Source organism: Mus caroli, chromosome 9 (genome assembly GCF_900094665.2).
Source record: "Mus caroli chromosome 9, CAROLI_EIJ_v1.1, whole genome shotgun sequence".
NCBI classification, from domain to species: Eukaryota; Metazoa; Chordata; class Mammalia; order Rodentia; family Muridae; genus Mus; species Mus caroli.
The window spans coordinates 50205687-50224512 of record NC_034578.1 but is presented as its reverse complement, the minus strand read 5'-3'; the positions used below and the strand labels follow the sequence as shown (position 1 = coordinate 50224512).

The 18826-nt window shown below is 40.7% G+C and overlaps 1 protein-coding gene across 1 annotated transcript in view; it reads left to right on the top strand.

Moving 5' to 3' along the window:
* The window catches only part of Atm (ATM serine/threonine kinase), a 114173-nt gene extending 95789 nt beyond the window's left edge, over window positions 1–18384 (top strand). The window contains exons 51-63 of the mRNA XM_021171910.2: window positions 723–836; window positions 1105–1263; window positions 1874–2012; window positions 2109–2191; window positions 3637–3777; window positions 4700–4816; window positions 7108–7257; window positions 9880–10045; window positions 11316–11402; window positions 12908–13022; window positions 13685–13748; window positions 15325–15461; window positions 15567–18384. Coding sequence (XP_021027569.1) covers window positions 723–836; window positions 1105–1263; window positions 1874–2012; window positions 2109–2191; window positions 3637–3777; window positions 4700–4816; window positions 7108–7257; window positions 9880–10045; window positions 11316–11402; window positions 12908–13022; window positions 13685–13748; window positions 15325–15461; window positions 15567–15750 — 1656 coding nt within the window. The 3' untranslated portion in view covers window positions 15751–18384. The remainder of the gene's footprint in view (window positions 1–722; window positions 837–1104; window positions 1264–1873; window positions 2013–2108; window positions 2192–3636; window positions 3778–4699; window positions 4817–7107; window positions 7258–9879; window positions 10046–11315; window positions 11403–12907; window positions 13023–13684; window positions 13749–15324; window positions 15462–15566) is intronic.
* Window positions 18385–18826: the final 442 nt, after the last annotated feature.

Below are 18826 nucleotides of genomic sequence, written 5' to 3'. Positions count from 1 at the left end.
TGTAGACCAGGCTGGCCTCGAACTCAGAAATCCACCTGCCTCTGCCTCCCAAGTGCTGGGATTAAAGGCGTGCGCCACCACGCCCGGCCTTATTTGTGCTCTTGAAGGATTTTTTTTCCTAATACAATCCTTTTACAAATAAAAAAAAATTCATAACATGTACAGGAGTACTTATAAGTTTTTATTGAAATAATATCTTAAGATGTGGTCATAAAATAAATATATACAATAAATATACATTTAGTTTAAAGGTTAAAGATAAAGTGTTTCTCCAGAATGAGAAGAATGGTAAGACTCAAAATCAACAAAACCAATCTATTGTACTGTGTGTGTTAAACCTCATTACTTCTGGCATGTAGGGAAAAGAACTTGATTTTGTTACCCCCCGACTTCTTGGGAGTTGAGACCACAGTAGACTCAGATTCGTATCCATCCTCCTTGGAGTCACTGGACTGGATGTGGGGTTAGCATACCAGCTCTGGATGCAGTGTGATTTAGGGCTAAGGATTTTTGTTATCACTGAATCACTAGGTAAATTTTATTATCACCGAGGCATCGCATTAGAAAATCTTTCAGATAGGCCAAGAGATAAGAGCAGTTGCCTAGTTAGTAAAGTTTTGGCAGCCACTAGGGTGTACTAGTGGAGGATCATTATTTTAAGTACCATAGATATAAGATTATATTACAAACATGTTCCTATATTTTGTATTTTTTAATGGCAGAAAGATGGAATGAAGATTTCATCCTATAAGTTTTTGCCTCTCATGTATCAATTGGCTGCTCGAATGGGGACCAAAATGACGGGAGGCTTAGGATTTCATGAGGTCCTCAATAATGTAAGTATGCTTGAAGTCAAAATGTAATAACTACCTTTTATATTAGTAAACATGTGAAATCAAAATGTTAAACTTTCTCTTTCATTGCAGATAAGGTTGTCTCTTATTTCTGACATTCCTCTATAGCTCTCTCTCACAGATATACACACCCACTACTTACTATAAAACGATGACATTAACTTGAACTTGATGTAAAGTAAAATTTAAAATGTATATTTAAGGTTTTTTCCTATTTGCACGAAACTAATAGTTACTACTTTTCTGATAGCTAATCTCTAGGATCTCACTGGATCACCCCCATCATACTTTGTTCATTATACTGGCCTTAGCAAATGCGAACAAAGATGAATTTTTGAGCAAAGCAGAGACAACAAGAAGGAGTCGAATAAGCAAAAGCACATCTAAAGAAAACGCTCACCTTGATGAGGTATTGGGTAAATGCAAGCACCCTTTTGTGTTGTGATGGTCATTCTTCCCCAGAACATTCCTTTCTTAATTCTCAGAGACTTTAACAATGTATGTTGCTGGTAGTATTCTATATCCTTTATTATGATGATGCCACCCAGAATTGGGTAACAATTTCTAAACTGGTATTTTAAAATACCAGTTTGATTTTGTTTTCTGGCAGCAATGGGCAAAGAAAAAGCAGATCTTTAAAATGATTTATTTGTAACATTCATGAATGGTTGCTCTGCACCATATGTACATCTGGCACCTACAGAAGCCAGGAGAGGGTTTTGGATGCCCCTGGACCTGGGGTTGCCATGTAGGTTCTGAGAACCAAACCATGGTCCTCTCAAAGAGCAGCAAGGGCTCTTAACCACTGAACCATCTCTCTAGGCCCAGAAAAACAGATTTTTGAGAAGCACCCGAGTCATTAACCTTGAATTTTTTATGTGTATTTCATTCCCTGAGTGGGTGTTTTTTTCTGAGGAATTATAGTCTTTTCACTGTCTAGATCTGTGCATGGAGTCTCTTTGTATAGCTCCAAGGAACCTAAATGCTTAGTGGTTCTTGTTCTTTGTTGTTGATGGTAGGATCGAACAGAGGCTGCAACCAGAATCATCCACTCCATCAGAAGTAAGCGATGTAAGATGGTGAAGGACATGGAGGCGCTCTGCGATGCCTACATCATATTGGCAAACATGGATGCCTCTCAGTGGAGGGCTCAGAGAAGTATGTGTGAAAGTATCACTGCCGCCGTCCAGCTTGACCTGCAGTGATGGTCCTCCGTTTACAGCTGTCACTAAAATCTATTTATTTTTAACCTAGAAGGCATCAATATTCCAGCCAACCAACCAATCACTAAACTGAAAAATTTAGAAGATGTTGTTGTTCCCACTATGGAAATTAAGGTAATTTACTATTAACTCTTGATTTTTAATAAGACTAAATTACACATTAGCAGATTAAATTATTTGTAGATTTTTTTTTCAGTCCAAGTGGCTAATTATTGTAGTTTCATATCTTTCTACCTACAGGTTGTCCATTAGATTTTTTTCTTTCGTTTCTTTCCTTTTTTCTCCCTTCCTTCCTCTCTCTCTCTCTCTCTCTCTCTCTCTCTCTCTCTCTCTCTCTCTCTCTCTCCTCCTTCCTATCTTCTTTTCTTTCCTAATGTTATCGCTTATTGTTATTTTAGCTCTAGGGACTGAACCTATTCTGCACTGGGGAAGCCTTTTTATACTTTTAATGTTTAAGGCAGGGTCTCACTTTGTTAACTATGAACCTGCTCTGTAATTGAAGCAAGATGAACCTGCTCTGTAATTGAAGCAAGACGAACCTGCTCTGTAATTGAAGCAAGACTAGAACTTGACCATCCTCCTATCTCTGTCTTTTGAGTACCTGGGTCTACAGACCTGTGTCCCATTCACTGTTTTTCTCTGTATTATTCTTTCTCAGTGTGTGGGTGTGTTTCATGCCCATGGTGATGGAACACTCTACCTCTGGTTTGCGGGTGGGCAACACCACTCCATCATTTTTGTTGTCGCCGTTTTGGTTTTTAGTCATTCAGTATGCACTGGGATGTATTGGCCGTGATGTAACTATATTATTTAGTAAAACAGTAGGTGTTATGGTACCTCTAAGTTACTGTGTATACGTACTAAACACCTATTCATAGTGATCTTTTATTCCTAGAAGAACCATGTGGGCAGGATGTGTGTACCACTAAAGGTTACCATTTTAGAAGCTGATGTGTTAGGTCCATGCTACAGCTCTCTCTCCTTCCAGTGTGTACATTAAGATTAGTGTTCTTGTAACTGAGTTTGACCCATTATTGCGTCATGCAGGTTAGCAGATATAGGCTATGTGGTTTAGCTGAATATATCCTCTTTTAAAATTTTACCTGATACTCTTGTGAATTAAATAATTCCTTAGATTGTTTTAACATACGTAAATAACAACTAAGTTCTAGTTTTCAGTAGTTTTTCAGGAGTACTATTTAATTGACTTAAAATGCTGAAGATTTGTGAAAAGATGTTTAAGAAAGTAAACTATGTTATATGTAATTTTAAAAATCTGGGCGGCAAGTAAAGGCACTTGCTGCTAAGCATTTAAACCAGAGCTCCGCCTGGGTATTAGCATGTTGACACACATATGTGTGGTCACCCAAATACACACGCATACACACCAAGTAAATAAGCAAATGTAATAAAAATCTATCAGTGTCACTAATTCTAACTTTAATTAAACAAATTAGAAATTAGCAGTGTTATCATTTATGGTTGTTTACTGTTTATCATTAGTTATTCTCCTGTTTTGTTTGTCTGACCTATAATAATTGTTTATCATCATTTATTAGGTTGATCCCACAGGAGAGTATGAAAATTTGGTGACTATAAAATCATTTAAAACAGAATTTCGCTTAGCCGGAGGCTTAAATTTACCCAAAATAATAGATTGTGTGGGTTCTGATGGCAAGGAAAGGAGACAGCTTGTGAAGGTAAGACTTCCTGTTTCTGGTATAGTCTTCAGAGGGTCAATGCCTTCAACATCAACAGCAGGATATTTAATTCTTGCCTCATTTGGTTGTCTGGATCTAGCTTTATCCTGAATAATGACAGGGAGAAAACATTTTTGAAGTAGAAATACAGTGTGATAGAATCAAACCGCTTTTTAAAATTGTGTGTCTTCTCTGAAAGACTGTAATTTTTGTTTTTGTGTCCTGCTATTATGGATGAGAACCAGGGCCTCGCTCATGCTCACCGGTTCTCTGCTTCTGAGTTACCTCCCAGCTCTCCTTTAGGTTTTATTTGACACAAGGTCTTGCTAAGCTCCCTGGGCGGGGCTTGAATTTAAGACCCTCTTACCTGAGCCTCTGGAGAAGCTGAGACTGTAAGTCAGCAGTACTGGGCTTAGCAGGCTCTTGCACAGTTGATTCAAGAGAAAGAATGCACAAGCTTACTTGTAAAAAAGGCTTATGGTGGGGATTAGAACAATTTAAGGCCTGTACTCAATATCCCGGGCCTGACACAGTGCCACTTGCTCCTGAGAAGTAGCAGCACTCCTTGCTTTGCATTGCTTGCTTAGGTGCTTTTGGGGTCTTGCTGAAAATAGAAGAGAAATGAAAGATTACTTTATTCGGGTATTTTGTATTGTGCCTTCAGGTGAAGGAGTTAGTTTAGTTATTAGAGAAGCAGCTAAGAGAAATTTGGTCTTTTGTATCAATCTGCTTCCCAGTTTCATAGGTTTTTTTTTTTTTTTTTTTTTTTTTCCCTAAGTGAAAAATGACAGTAGGTATTAATTACTCAAGACATTCTGAAGACGAGCATAGAAACTCAGATTGACTTGTTCTGCCTTTTCTTCGATGACTCTGTGCTTATAATAAAGTAAACTCTGCCTGTTCATGTCTGGTTGTTCTGAAGGGCCGCGATGACCTGAGGCAAGATGCTGTCATGCAGCAGGTTTTCCAGATGTGCAATACACTACTGCAGAGAAACACCGAGACTAGAAAGAGGAAACTGACTATCTGCACATACAAGGTAGCTTGTGTTCTGCAGCTTCCCCAAGGAAGGTGCACTGTTTGGACCAAGGATGAGCAAATGTTTTCTGTAAAAGAACAACTAGTAAATATTTTAGACTTTGAGGACCACTTAGGTCTTTTGTATATTCTTTAATTTTTACTTACGACTTTTTTAAATCTCTGACGTCATCTTTTGCTCACAAGCTGTACAGAAATAGACTGACACTGGTTTTGCTTTAGAGGCTATGGATTGCCACTCTCAGGTTGGACAACACAACTTTAATTTTCATTTTAGTATTATTTAATGTTGGCTGCCATTAGACATTTTCTACAGTCAACAGCAATGGTCTCCCTTTATTGTGGTAAGTAATGTGCTGTAGGGATTATGCTGCTGTTTCTCTGTGCATGGTTCATTTTGGTTGTTTCTGGGCTCGTGTTACTGCACACAGTGATGCTCTGCACTGAACAGATGAAGTGAACATGCATGCTTCGTTCACATTCTGGGCAATCTATTGGAAAGATTTTCAGAAATTGGATTGCTAAGTGAGAGGACACTGCAACCTTCATTTGGTAGATTTTACTGTAGGACAGTCAATGGAGTTAGACCCGTCTCCATTTTCTCCACAGTTCACTTGAGAAATTCTCGGGTCCTGTTATTCTATCATTAGCTGATCTTTTTTCCTAAGAGGTGAAGGTTTGTCCTTTTCCGGCTTTGTTCCCACATTCTCTTCCCCATCTCCAATCCTCTGTCACTGCTGTCTCAGGGCTTCTTGCTGCTTATCTTTCCCCAGGAAGATAGGAACAAACTGAAAAGCATTTAATTCACATCTAGTTGAGAACCAGCTCTTTTTAGAACAGTCTCAGTGGCTGTTTCTTTATTTTCAGAAGGGTAGACTCTGCAAGTATTTTCTCTAGAAACTCAAATATTTTACTAGAAGCTAAACACTAGTAAAATATTTTAAAGTGCATTGGAAAAGTGTTCCCTTCACAACAATTAAAGAGTGTGTATCATGTTCACTGCAGCAGCAAAGATTCTAAAGTTGGACCAGGACAAAGAAAATTACCGTGGTCCCTATATAAGAAGAGGGAAAAGGTAATATGTATTATGGAGTGTTGGGACCCCACTTGAGGTTTAGAAATAAAGACGCTGAGATATCTGTACAGTTGAAGGCTGTTGGCCTTTTTGCTGGGGCAGTCTCTCAGCTAGCTTTTAACTTAACCTGACTGCCATCCTCTCCAGCCATGTGGCGAGCTCTCTCTTTCTCTCATCTCTCTCCTTACATCCCTGCTTCATTTTTGTCCATGATTCTGTCTTTCTGCCAAGACGTTCTGCTTTCTTCTGCCCCGTCTCCAGCCACCAGCTCTTTATTTAACAAAAGTCACATTTCTTTCTCCTATCAAAAGCTGCTAGCACAGTGGGAGAGGTCCCACAGCTTCCTCCCGCTGAGTGGAGCATCAGGACTACACCATGTCCATAGGGTAGTGTCCTTTTGGCCAGATTGAAGGCAGTGTCACCTTCCATGGCCTCCTCCATGGCAGCTTGCTTTTTATCATGACAGTCTTAGGGAATCCTCTTTGGTGCAGATGAGGAAGTAACAAACATTTACTTACAGAAATCAGGTAATGCACCATAGAAATGACAATACCAAATATCCTGCCAGCACTTGGCACTGCTGGCACAGCAATAAAATTGAAAATACAGGGCCACATTTACAACACCATTTGATACAGTATGTGTAGGTACAGGCCATCCCTATGTAACATGAATAAACTGCCTAGGAGTGGTGTTGACAAGTACAGGAGTGGATTAAAAAATTAGGAAAATAGAACATGTAAACACAAACTTTGATTTGTCTTAAATGGGATAGCATTGAAAAATATCTGCTTATTTGAAAATAATGTGTGATAGTAAAATTTCAATAAAAAATTTTTAAAATAAGTATTGAATGCTTGCCTATCAGGTATAAGGCCCAGAGTTCAATATCCCACACTGAGGTGGGGTGTGGATGGGACTGGAGGAAGTCAGTAATACAGAATAAGCCTTAAAACATTTTCTGGTATACATTTCTAAAAACCCAGTGTATATGCTACCAACTGAGTTACATCCCTAACCCAAGACATTCTCAATCAATGCTAAAAACAAAAGTTAAAAGTCGGTAAAAGCTGTTTTGTTGTTATTGTTGTTTAAGATAAGATTTATTTTATGTGTATGAGTGTTTCCCTCACATACTTTGTACTGGCTGATGATAAATGGTCACCGACAGTTCTTTAATGTCTTTCTGTAATCAGATATATTTGACTTCATCTCAGGTGGTTCCCCTTTCTCAGCGAAGCGGTGTTCTCGAGTGGTGCACAGGAACCGTTCCTATTGGTGAATATCTTGTTAACAGCGAAGAAGGTGCACATAGAAGATACAGGCCAAATGATTTCAGCGCCAATCAGTGCCAAAAGAAAATGATGGTGAGTCGGAAGGTTCTTCAGTCTTTCACATTGCCACCTGATGTTATAAAATATAAGATACATAACCTCATGAGATGATTGTTGAAGATAATAAGTAAAAACAAGATGTAAACTTGACAAAATGAGTGCATGTGTGAATGAAACAGGACTGTTTTTAAACAGTATGAAGAGAGGAGGCATGTGTCCACAAAAGCTTGGGCTTTAAGGAGGGATAGCTGAGGCTTGAGTTATAATCGACCCAAAAAGCATAGGTTTGCTGTAAAATGTTTACAAGCATGTATCCTGTAGGTGAAAAGAGACCCCTGTGAAGAATCGGGATGTCAGATTTACTTTTTAGGGGGAGGGGAGCATTGAGGCAGAGTCTCTCTAGTGCTGGCTGTCCTGGAGCTCAGGATGTAGACCAGGCTGGCTTGGAACTCAGAAATCCACCTGCCTCTGACTCTTGAGTGCTAGGATTAAGAGCATGGATCATCATGCCTGGCTTCAGATTTACATTTTAGGAAGATAATTCTGATAGTAATGTATGTTGTGCTTTTGAGAAAACAGATTAGGGGTATTATTTGAATTAAGACTAAGTAATGTTATAAATGAAGAATTGTGGGTAAATAAGAAATACGTTAAAGAGGCAAGACTGATAGAATTTGATTGATTAGACGTGATAATATACTCTTAGAGAAAGATGTGAGGAAAATACAAGGTCCTTCTGAATAGAACTTGAGTCACTCAGAAATGAAGCCAGCAGTCGACAAACAGGATCATGTGAAGTTAAAAGGCATCTTTACAGCAAAGGAATGAGGTAATGAAATGTAAAGGCGGCTTCCAGAATGGGGGAAAGTCTTTGCCAACTCAGTATCCAACAGAAGTTTAATAGCTAGAATAAGCAAAGAACTTATAAAACAAATAAGAAAACACATGACCAAATCAATAAATAGGCTAAAAAATGAACAGTTAGAAAGGCAAAGTCTGAACCAACGTGTGATTAAGTGTTCTACTTCACTAGACATTGAGTTGCTCTCCTACCCAAGTCAGATTGATAAGGAAGGAGCCTGAAGAGATGGCTCAGCGGGTAAAAAGGTTCCCGCTGCTAAGCCTGACTACCTGAGTTCAAATCCCAGGAGCCAGGTGGTGGAAGTCAAGCACCAACCCCACAGGCTCTGCTCTGACTGACACATGTGCACTGTGCTACGTGCATCCCCAGCACCATCACACACACACAGTAAATAAAATTGTAATAACTGGGCTGGAGAGATGGCTTCAAGGTTGAGAGTACTTGATACTCTTGCAGAGGACCTGGGTTCAATTCTCAGTGCATGCATGGTGGCTCACAACCATCCTCAACCCCATTCCAGGGGCTCCGACAGGGTCCCAAATGCTGCACACATATGCATGCAGGCAGAACATCCATACACTTAGTAAACTAAGACTAAACCTAAAGTGAGTAATGAACCATAGATGCCCTTATATCCTGCTGCTGCTGATGTAAACCAGTCCAGCCACCATGGACATTAATGTGGAGGTTTCTTGAAAACCTAAAAACACATCTTTCATATCACCCAGCTGTACTGTTCCTGTACCTGAAGGTTTCCCAGGTGGTCATGGTATCTAAAGTCTAGAACCAGTCTAAGTGTCAGGCAGTAGGAATCAATAAGGAAAATGGAAGTTTTTTAAAGGTTTAAAAAGAATGAAGTTACATTGTTTGCAGAAAAATGGATGCAGCTGGAAATAATAATACTAAGTTAATTAAACAGGCATATGTGTAATTTTTCAAATTTGTAGTTCCTAGATTTTAAAAACAATATGTATATATAAAATGAAAGAGAGCAGAACTGTAATTTTTTAAGGATACAAAGGATTCAAAGCGGGGGAGGGTAACAAGTGAGAAAAGAGAGAGGAAGCAGGCTGGGGAGTATACTCCGTACACGATCTATACCTGGATGAAGTTCTATTAAGTAAACAAGAACAGTGTCCGGAAGGTGTGTTCTTCCCAGGTTTCTGGACCATGAGGCTAGCTGCTGTGTTTGGATTTGGATGCTGAGTGGGAAATGAGGTGGGACTTCATCACTCAGGCTAACGGAGGGGTCTGGGCCAGGTCAGCACACCGTCCTCAGATGGATGGACACCAGCCCTCTAAAGTTGATAAACTCGGCTTCAGGAACGTATTCCATGGAGAGGCTCTAGAGGACAGAAGTCTGATGCCTCCATCCCGTCACAGTGCTTACGCTTGCCCTGAGATCACTGGGAGATTATTGGGAGCGCTTCTGGCAGAGGACAGGAGTCTGAAGCCTCCATCCCGTCACAGTGCTTACGCTTGCCCTGAGATTACTGGGAGATTATTGGGAGCGCTTCTGGCATTTCCCATGCCATTCCTCTAAATGACAAGAACCTTAAAATTAGAATTTAGTTAAAAAGCGTTCCAACAGAGAGGGTCCTAAGTCGATTATCACTTGGATTAACGGTTTTCCTGACCAGATTGCTAATTTCTTGTGAGTAGAGTGTCTTTTTCACCTTTTATTGCCCCTATAATCTATTAGCTGTTTCATGTACATGTAAAAGCATTGTGGATGCTAGCTGAATGATGTCAGCATACTACTGAAAAAAATGTTATAAATGTTCTGTTTAAAGGAAGTGCAGAAGAAGTCTTTTGAAGAGAAATATGATACTTTCATGACTATTTGCCAAAACTTTGAACCAGTTTTCCGTTACTTCTGCATGGAAAAATTCTTGGACCCAGCTGTTTGGTTTGAGAAACGATTGGCATATACGCGTAGTGTGGCCACATCTTCTATCGGTAATCCTGTAGAAAATACATATTGATCACATTACTGCTTCTGTCTCACAAGGAGATGGTAGTGGCAATGGTAGTTGTTACTCAAACTGTCCTCACAAGGAGACCATATGTTTGCTCATGCTAATTGTTAGCTTGCAACCATTGTTTCAGAAGAGAACTCTACTCTGAGGCAGAGACATAGAACCAGTTAGAACCAGCTTGGGCTTAGTTTTTAGTATAGTGAATGTGATTTATTTTCTCTCCCCTCACTATACATTTTTTGAGATTTTCTTTGGAAAATTAAACCTTTGGTATTGCCATTTGACTTCTTAGTCTTCTGTACAAAACCACTGATTCGTTCTGCTCACTAGAATCTCAGAACAGAAATTGTGATGTGTGTTTAGATACTTGATATACACCATATGTTTTGCCTTTTTAACTTTGTGTGAGATTGGAATAAAGTTAGTATAAAGCCATTAACAAGATGCTAGAACATGAGAACTGACAGAAATGTGGAAACTGTCTCCTGTTAATTCATAGCTAAGGCAGTTCCTTCTGCCACTGCTGTGCTGTACGTAGGACAGCAGGGCAGGCTTAGGCGAGTCCTTAGTGCTTGTGGGAGCCTCTTCTGCCATGAAAATCTCTATTTGGATTAAAGGGGCTTGGTTTTATAGACGAGAAAGCAGGCTTAGTTAACAATAGGGCCAATCAGACATGGTGGCATTTTTACTCCCTACCCCATGGTTTTTCTGTAACACTACATGCTTTCTCTTACCAGGTTAAAGATACTTCAAGGCATGCCATTCACTGTCTTAAAAAATAGAAATGCAGTTATGCCTGCACAGGCACCTGGTGAAATAAAGTAGCGATCAGTTTCCAGTCAGCATAGTTTATCAGGCAGAGGAAAGTCTCACTGTTGAATGAAGTTACCAATCCCTGCATCTCTCGGTTTGTAAGGACACTTAATAAAAATCTTGAGTGTACTACACTGACCCAGGTAAATTAGGGTCTCCAGCCTTAACCACACTAGCTTCAGAGAAAATCTATGCTTTTTTTTTAATAAAGAGAAAATATTTTTAGCACCACATCTATTTGTAAAATGTAATGTGCCTTAAAGTACCTGGTTAGATTTGACTTAAACTCTACACGCTATTCACTGTGTATAGTTTCCTTTAAGGTTCTTTAAAGTCTAAACTACCTAAACATTGCATAGAGTCAGTGATACTAGTTGAGATTGTAGTTGGCTGTGTATTAGAGATTTCACATGGTTGGTTTTGGGTTTTTTCTCTAGTCGGTTACATCCTTGGACTTGGCGACAGGCACGTACAGAATATCTTGATAAACGAGCAGTCGGCAGAGCTTGTGCACATAGATCTGGGTGAGTAATGAAAGATGCGGATCTTTCATTAATATTTTGTCATCAGACTGTTCGGCTGTCAGCGTGTTATAAATATGAGGAAGTCAGACACATCGGCAGGAAAATACAAGATTTTTCTTTAAGCGTCAGCACCCGTGGTGAGGGAGTGGCTACATCCACCTGTGACAATGAGTAAATGTCACTGTAAGATTGAATGGCAGTTGAGTCAAGTCGTCAAGACAAGAAGGAAGGGTGATTGAGAAGGTGGAGATCTAAAAATGAGGAGGGGGTGGTTAGTAACCTGCTAGAGGGAGCTTTGCCAGTGATTAAGTAGCTTGAGGCAGAGCTCGGTAGTAGACTGAAGAGATGGGCTACAGGGTTTTGACTTAATCTGTTGGATGGTGGGAAGTGAAAAATATTTAACCAGCAGACAATGGTGTTTGAATTTTAGGTAATTTTCTGAGCGATTTGGACCAGGAAGTTAAGAGAGAAAATGATAGTGTGGACATGAAATGATGGTTGGGACTAGCGTTGTGACAAGGAGCTTGGATTTGAGGCCATTTTTGTAGTAAGTCCATGCCATTGAAGTCAGTGGCACAGAGTGGGAGGATTCCAGACATCCAAAGCATCTAACAAAGGAATACAGCAGATCTCACAGACAATTACAAAACAATGAGTTTTACACATTATTTCAAAACATTAGAGAGCTTTCCGGATAGCAGCAGCAGCTCAATACACAAGAGAGAGATTGGACGTCATAGCCAGCCCAGCTCATCAGTGGTAGAGGCAGCTGAAGCCACTGGGCTGGGGCAGACTCTGATCTCACACTAACGCGTTGGCAATGCTAGGACTGAAAAAGTAAACCAGTGTGGGCTTTGTAGCTCATGACTGTAATCCCAGCACTTAAAAGACTGAGGCAGGAGGATTGCTGAGAGTTCAAAGACAGCTTAGGTTATATAGGGAGTTTTAGATCAGTCTGGGCTATGAACTGAGACACACACACACACACACATACTGTTACTGTCTTGGTTGTACCAATGTCCATATTCTGACTGTGCTACTGTACAATGGTTTTCCACTGCAGTGGGGGAAATGGGTAGAAAGTATGTAGGGTGATCTTTGTGCATTATTTCTTAGAATTACATGTGAATCTGTAATTACCTCAAAATCAGTATATGAGTCTGTATCTCAGAGCTTTTTTTTATTATTATTAAAAATGTTTTAAAACGTTTGATACATAAGTCTTCTACATTTTAACCACACCAGTTATCCAGTTTTAAAATCATCCTTTAATGTGCCTCCCTTCACCAAGAAGCTGTTACTTTTGCGTTTGGTGTGGCTCTCATAGATGATGAAGCTGAGATACGCAGGGAAAGCAACAACAGGATTATGTATTTTTTCAATCATCCAGGACTAATAGAGCATGAGTACCAGATGGTTGGCTGCCTTTCCAGAGTTAGCATGGACTTACAGAGACAGCGTGTCAGCCCGTCAGACTCGCTTGCCTCACGTCTCTTTTATTTTAGGAGTGGCCTTTGAACAGGGGAAGATCCTTCCCACTCCAGAAACAGTTCCTTTTAGACTCAGCAGAGATATTGTGGACGGGATGGGCATCACCGGTGTGGAAGGTGTCTTCAGGAGGTAAGGGAGGGAAAGCATGCAGTGTTTGCTATCAGAACTATTCAGCTGGTAGATTTAAAGAGATGATGCACAGTGTTTTATAGTAGTAAGGACAAGACCCTGGGTATGGGCCACCATACCTGACCTCCTCTGGAAGAGGCCCACTTTTATACTGTTACTCAGTCTTAGCTGACTCACTCTGGTTTTTGCTGTTTTATTGATGCTCATGGTTGGGGGTACTAAAACGGTGGTGGTCATCTTGTCTGAAAAAAACATGTTTTTATATCATGTTTGTCTGGGTATAACTCCCAGCCAAAGATTTTGTCATTCTTGTAGTTCTCCCAGCAAAGGTCCACAATCTCAGCTCGGCAAAGTAAATTAATACCCGCCTCAGTAATCAAGACAATAAGTAGTTCATAGGAGTCCTGTCTTCCTTGTAAGTGCTGAGCTTAGGAGACACACACACACACACACACACACACACACATGTGCATCTGCATATATTTGTATCAATTTCTGGAGCATCTCTTAAATGTTGTCTTAGCTGTCCTGCTCTTTGGAATATAATATGGGGAACTGCTAGCAAGAATCCTCTAAGTATGTATTCCTAAGTGCATATAGGCAAAGAAGGGCTGAAATACCAGCGTCTACAGAATCCATAACTGTAATGTTTCCCCTCGCAGGTGCTGTGAAAAAACGATGGAAGTTATGCGTAGTTCTCAGGAAACCCTGCTGACCATCGTAGAGGTAAAGCGTGCACAGGGCATCTGCATTCCTTTGCCATCGGCCTGCTCATAGAGAGTCACTCATCTGAAGAGCATTGCTGTATTTCATGTAGAGTGGGTCTCGGGCAGCAGCAGAAGGGGCACAGTGAGCACCTTCATACAGCACAGAGCCTGGGGTTGGAAACGGCTCTAGTCCCCTCATGTTTCTTAGAATATCATACATTGTTAAGCAATCTCCAATCTTTATGAAATTAATGAGCACTTTGGCATCTTAGACATCCCATGTGGGCCTGAAGATGACTCAGCTGGCAAAGTGCTTGTCCCACCAGCATGAGGGCCTGAGTTTGGATCCCCAGAAACCATGTCAAAACCTGGCCTAGTGGTGCATGCTTACAGTCCCAGTACTGCGGAGCTGGGACAGCCTCTGGGACTCTTGGCCAGCAAGTCTAGCCAAATCAGTGAGTTTCCATTCAATGATAGACACTGTCTCAAAAAATAAAGAAGAAAGGTGGTTGAAGAAAGTACCTGGCATTAACCTCTGGTTTCCAGACACTCACACATACACACACACACACACACACACACACACACACACACACACACACACACGCACGCACGCACGCACGCGCGCACGCGATTATGTGCGTACACATATAGATATGTCTGTATGCCTCTTGGATAGTTTGAGATTAGTTTGAGATTGGTTTCCGTGAAGAAAAATCAGTAATAAGTATCATTTTCCCTACAAATCTCAGAGCTAGTTTAGATAGAAATCAGAGTGTCAGTCTTGTTAGTGGCAAGCGTAACTGAAGAGGGAGATTTGCTGCTGAGGCTCCTGCCGTGCCTAGTTGCTTTGGGACAACTCACCTGAATGGAGCTGTGGCCTGCAGAGTGTTCTACAGGTTTAAATCCAGTTCGTCGTTTCAGCTTGACCCAGGACAGAGAGGGAAGAAAGTCTTCAATGCTTGCAACATTAATTCTTCCCCAGTGAGAATTGTGTGGTGCTGGCAGTCATCTGCAACCTGGTAAGGGTGTGTGAGATAAGAACTCAGCTGTTTCCTGCACAGGGAAATACATGCAGGAAGTAGAGTGCAGGCTTGACTGGCTGCGCACAAGTGTCATCTGCACTGTTTCTAAAGAGTAGGTGTTAACTGTGTTCACACCAGATTCCTAGGGATGCAGCAGGACCCTGTGTTTTGTAGATGGCTCTTCCTGTGCAAGCACGGTTAAGAGCCATTCATATCTCACTGGCACTATTAAGTCCGTGATAACAAGAGCCGAGCTGTGTCCTTTAGATGACTCAATAAACAGTCTGCTGCAGTGGTCTGAGTGAGGGGACTGCAACTGAGAAATTATTTCTGTCTCCACCTATGATGCCTGTATCACTTTAGAACCATCCCCACCCCCACCCCACCTACCAGCCACACAGAATTCTGTGTTGCCTTCAGTAAATCAGTTCAAATTTCTGACAGCCAGTTGTTTTTCCTTCAGACAGTTTCCTGTTCACTGTTGGTTGTGACTAGTATTACTTCATGATGTGGTTACTTTGTTTTTAACTACATAATTAAAAGGCATGCTGTTTTGTTTTTCCTATTTAGGTCCTTTTGTATGATCCGCTCTTTGATTGGACTATGAATCCTTTAAAAGCTCTGTATCTACAGCAGAGGCCAGAAGATGAGTCCGACCTCCATTCCACCCCCAATGCAGATGATCAAGAATGCAAACAAAGTCTTAGGTGGGTGGGATATTTCAGGAAGGACCTGTTGTTACTTAGATTTTCTTGTTCCCAGGCCCTCAATGGTGGCACCTCATTGTAACCTTTGTGTTCTTTTGTCATCAGTGATACTGACCAGAGTTTCAACAAAGTAGCTGAGCGTGTCTTGATGAGGTTGCAAGAGAAACTGAAAGGCGTGGAGGAAGGCACTGTGCTCAGTGTGGGTGGACAGGTGAACTTGCTTATCCAGCAGGCCATGGATCCCAAAAATCTCAGCCGACTCTTCCCAGGATGGAAAGCTTGGGTGTGACCCTCACCCTTAAACTCGAACTTCAGAAATGACATCTCACCCACCATATTTGGACGGGAATTACTTAAGTGAATAACTGCTTTTGATCCAATTTTCTACTTGACTGATTACCACCCAAATATTAGTATTTCTGCTCTCTTCTGTTAGAGGTAATGGTCAGTCAAGATCCACTCGTAGGATACGTGCTGACTGTTAGGTCATGCTTGTGCTACTGCAGTGAGATTGCCGCATACACACTGAACTGCAAATACTGGGGGCAGCAGAGTGAGCTTTATGCTGGTGTACATGAAGACAAGTTCGTAACTTCTGCTCTAAAACAACCTTTAATTAAAGCATGTTTTCCAGAATCTGTGTGTGTGAGCATGTCACACACATTAAGTAATGAAGTACTCAATAATACTTTTCAAAAGGGACTCTTTAAAATTATAACTATCACTATATCATGGGAATCCCTCATTAGAATGAATGTAGGGCTGGAGTGTGGCTCAGTGGGAGAACATGTGCCTAACCTGTAGGAGGCCCCATATTCAGACCAGAATTGCAGATTCAAGAGAAAAAAAAAATGGAGCATGTTGAAAGCAAGCAGTATAGGTTGCACCTCCTTAATTCTAAAGTCCAAAACATGACACATTTTCATGTTGAAAACTTTCTGACATATTGGGCACATTTTAGACTTGCACATTATATTAGGCACATAGCTAGTCTTAGCTCGCTGTCTGCATGAATGCTTCCCAACCTGGAAATGTCTAAAACTGAAAGCAACTCTCAGCACACATACACACACTCACAACAATAAAGTAAACAACTTTTTTACAAAGGGAAAAGTAGATTGCATAGTTTCAGCTATGTGCCCTGGAACTAACAGATCCACCTCCTGGGGCCTCCCAAGGTGCGGAAGGAAGGTCGGTGTTAAAGGTGTGCACCACCATATTCCGCTTTATTAACGTTCCAAGTCCTGGTCTGTCACTACCCATCTTAAACACCACATTGGGATCTCTCTGATAGTCTTGTTAAGGCAAGTGCTGGGTGGCCGGTTGTATTGTTGATTCTTGTCTGGGGGGCTAATTGGTCATTTTGTCATTTTGAAAGGTGTGCTCACTTGTACACACAAGCACACAGTGTGTGGGAATCCAGAGTGGCTTGGGTTAAGAGGGGTTCTTCTAGATAGTTTGCTTCTGTTTCATCCTCAGGGATTTTACTGACATTTCTTGGCTCCAGAGCTTTAGATCTCAGGAGTAGGTGTAGATTCCCAAGGGCAGCAGAGTCTTTCGGGCCGCAGTAGACCTGTTCTCTCTAATCTGTATGCTAATGGGCATAGTGTTGTATTGATACCCCTTAAAATGAAAGCTAAACCTGTGTCTCACCGTGGTGGCAGGGTAAAGGGGTGCGTTTAATGCTTCTCCCTTGCTGTTTGCAAGCCTGATACCACGTGTGCGCGTGCGTGTGCGCGTGCGTGTGTGTCTGTGTGTGCGCGTGCGTGTGTGTGTGTGTGTGTGTGTGTGTGTGTGTGTTTGTGTAATTTGTGTTGTTAACACATATATTATATGTATATACAAAGCCAAACTACTCTTTTGGTTTCTGTAAACTGCTATGAAACTATTCTGCATTTCAGCTTTCTTGTGTATTTTGTAAGTATTGTTAAATGGATATTTGGTATCTGCTTGACTGCAGTAAATCAGGTGGATGTAATGAACCTAGAATGTCTGTAAGCAAGTGTTGATGTCTTCATGGATGGAGGAAGATAATTAGCTAATGATGTCTAGCTAAATGAATTTGTAATTTGTTTTTGTAGTTAATCCACTGAAGAGGTTGGAATAGTTGATCTACTCTTCACCCTTGAATAGCATTCCGTTAACAGAATATATTCAGACTTCTTCGGTGGCTTTGATAAATCTATATCAAAAATTTTCAGATAAACCCAGAAGCTGCTACTTGAAAGGTGAAAAGGACTAAGTTAGAAAATCTTTCCAACAGGCTTGAGTAAGATGGGCTGTTACCAGGAGCCCATGAGTGATAGCTAGATTTATAGGTTACTAAAAATCAGGTATTTTCTTTATGCTGAGTACCTGACATGTCTATCAGCAGCACCTCTGATTCTTACAACAAAAGTTTGTAATATTCCTGACTGTGTCACAGACTATCTGGAGATAAGTTACTTGCCTGAGGACAGAAGACGTTGCACATGTTCCTCACAGAAGCTGCTAGAAAAGGAGGAGGCAGCGTGTCTGTCTGTCTGCAGTAAAGGAGGCAGCACTCCTCTTCCAGCCCTATGCTGCTGTACCTCTCAAATGGTCCCCAGTCAGGTCCTAAGGCTAAGGTCATCATAGCGTTCAATTAAAACAGAGAAAAAAGGGTGTGCCCCTAGAAATCCATCTCAACTCTAGATGTGATAAAAGGAATAAACGCAAAAAGGAACTTAGAGCACCTTAAGGTTTATAAAAACTGTCTTTTTTTTTTAAGTAGAAGGTCAGTATGAAATAGAAAATGTGCCATATCAAATATTTTAGTTGCACCTTAGTAAAATTATGTATGTTATGTAGATTTGTTTGGTGCTACTAAATGTTTTTCAGTTATGCTGTTTCCTGAATTATCAGTTTGTTTTAAATAAAGAACTGTGGAAGTCTATGCCGACTATACAATCGTATGTCCATTTTATGAAATACCTGAGTATTGTGTGTGCCAGGCATGGGGCTAGTTCCTAGGAAGACAACAGTGAGCTCAGAGTCCAGGAAAAGAGGCGGGTGGCTGCTGCAGTGGAATCAGCAGGCGGTCCAGGACATTACATTCCAGGCTGTGAGTCTGGCAATTTTCTTAATTACCTTGTAATAGGAAGGCAAATGAACACTGTTCTTTCACTTATAATCTAGTTGATTTTTCTCAAATCTAAAAAACTTAAAGATCCTAATATCCTAAATGTGGTATTTCATTTTATCATGTTTTAAAATAAATTCCTTCCTTTTGAGAGTTTCATGTTCCTCTGTGCAGCTTCTAAGCAAAATGAGTTTTGTATACACTGTAGTCAAAGTTTCCAGAAAGATTGGGTTCGGAACTGGTAAAGATCTCATATAATGAAAAT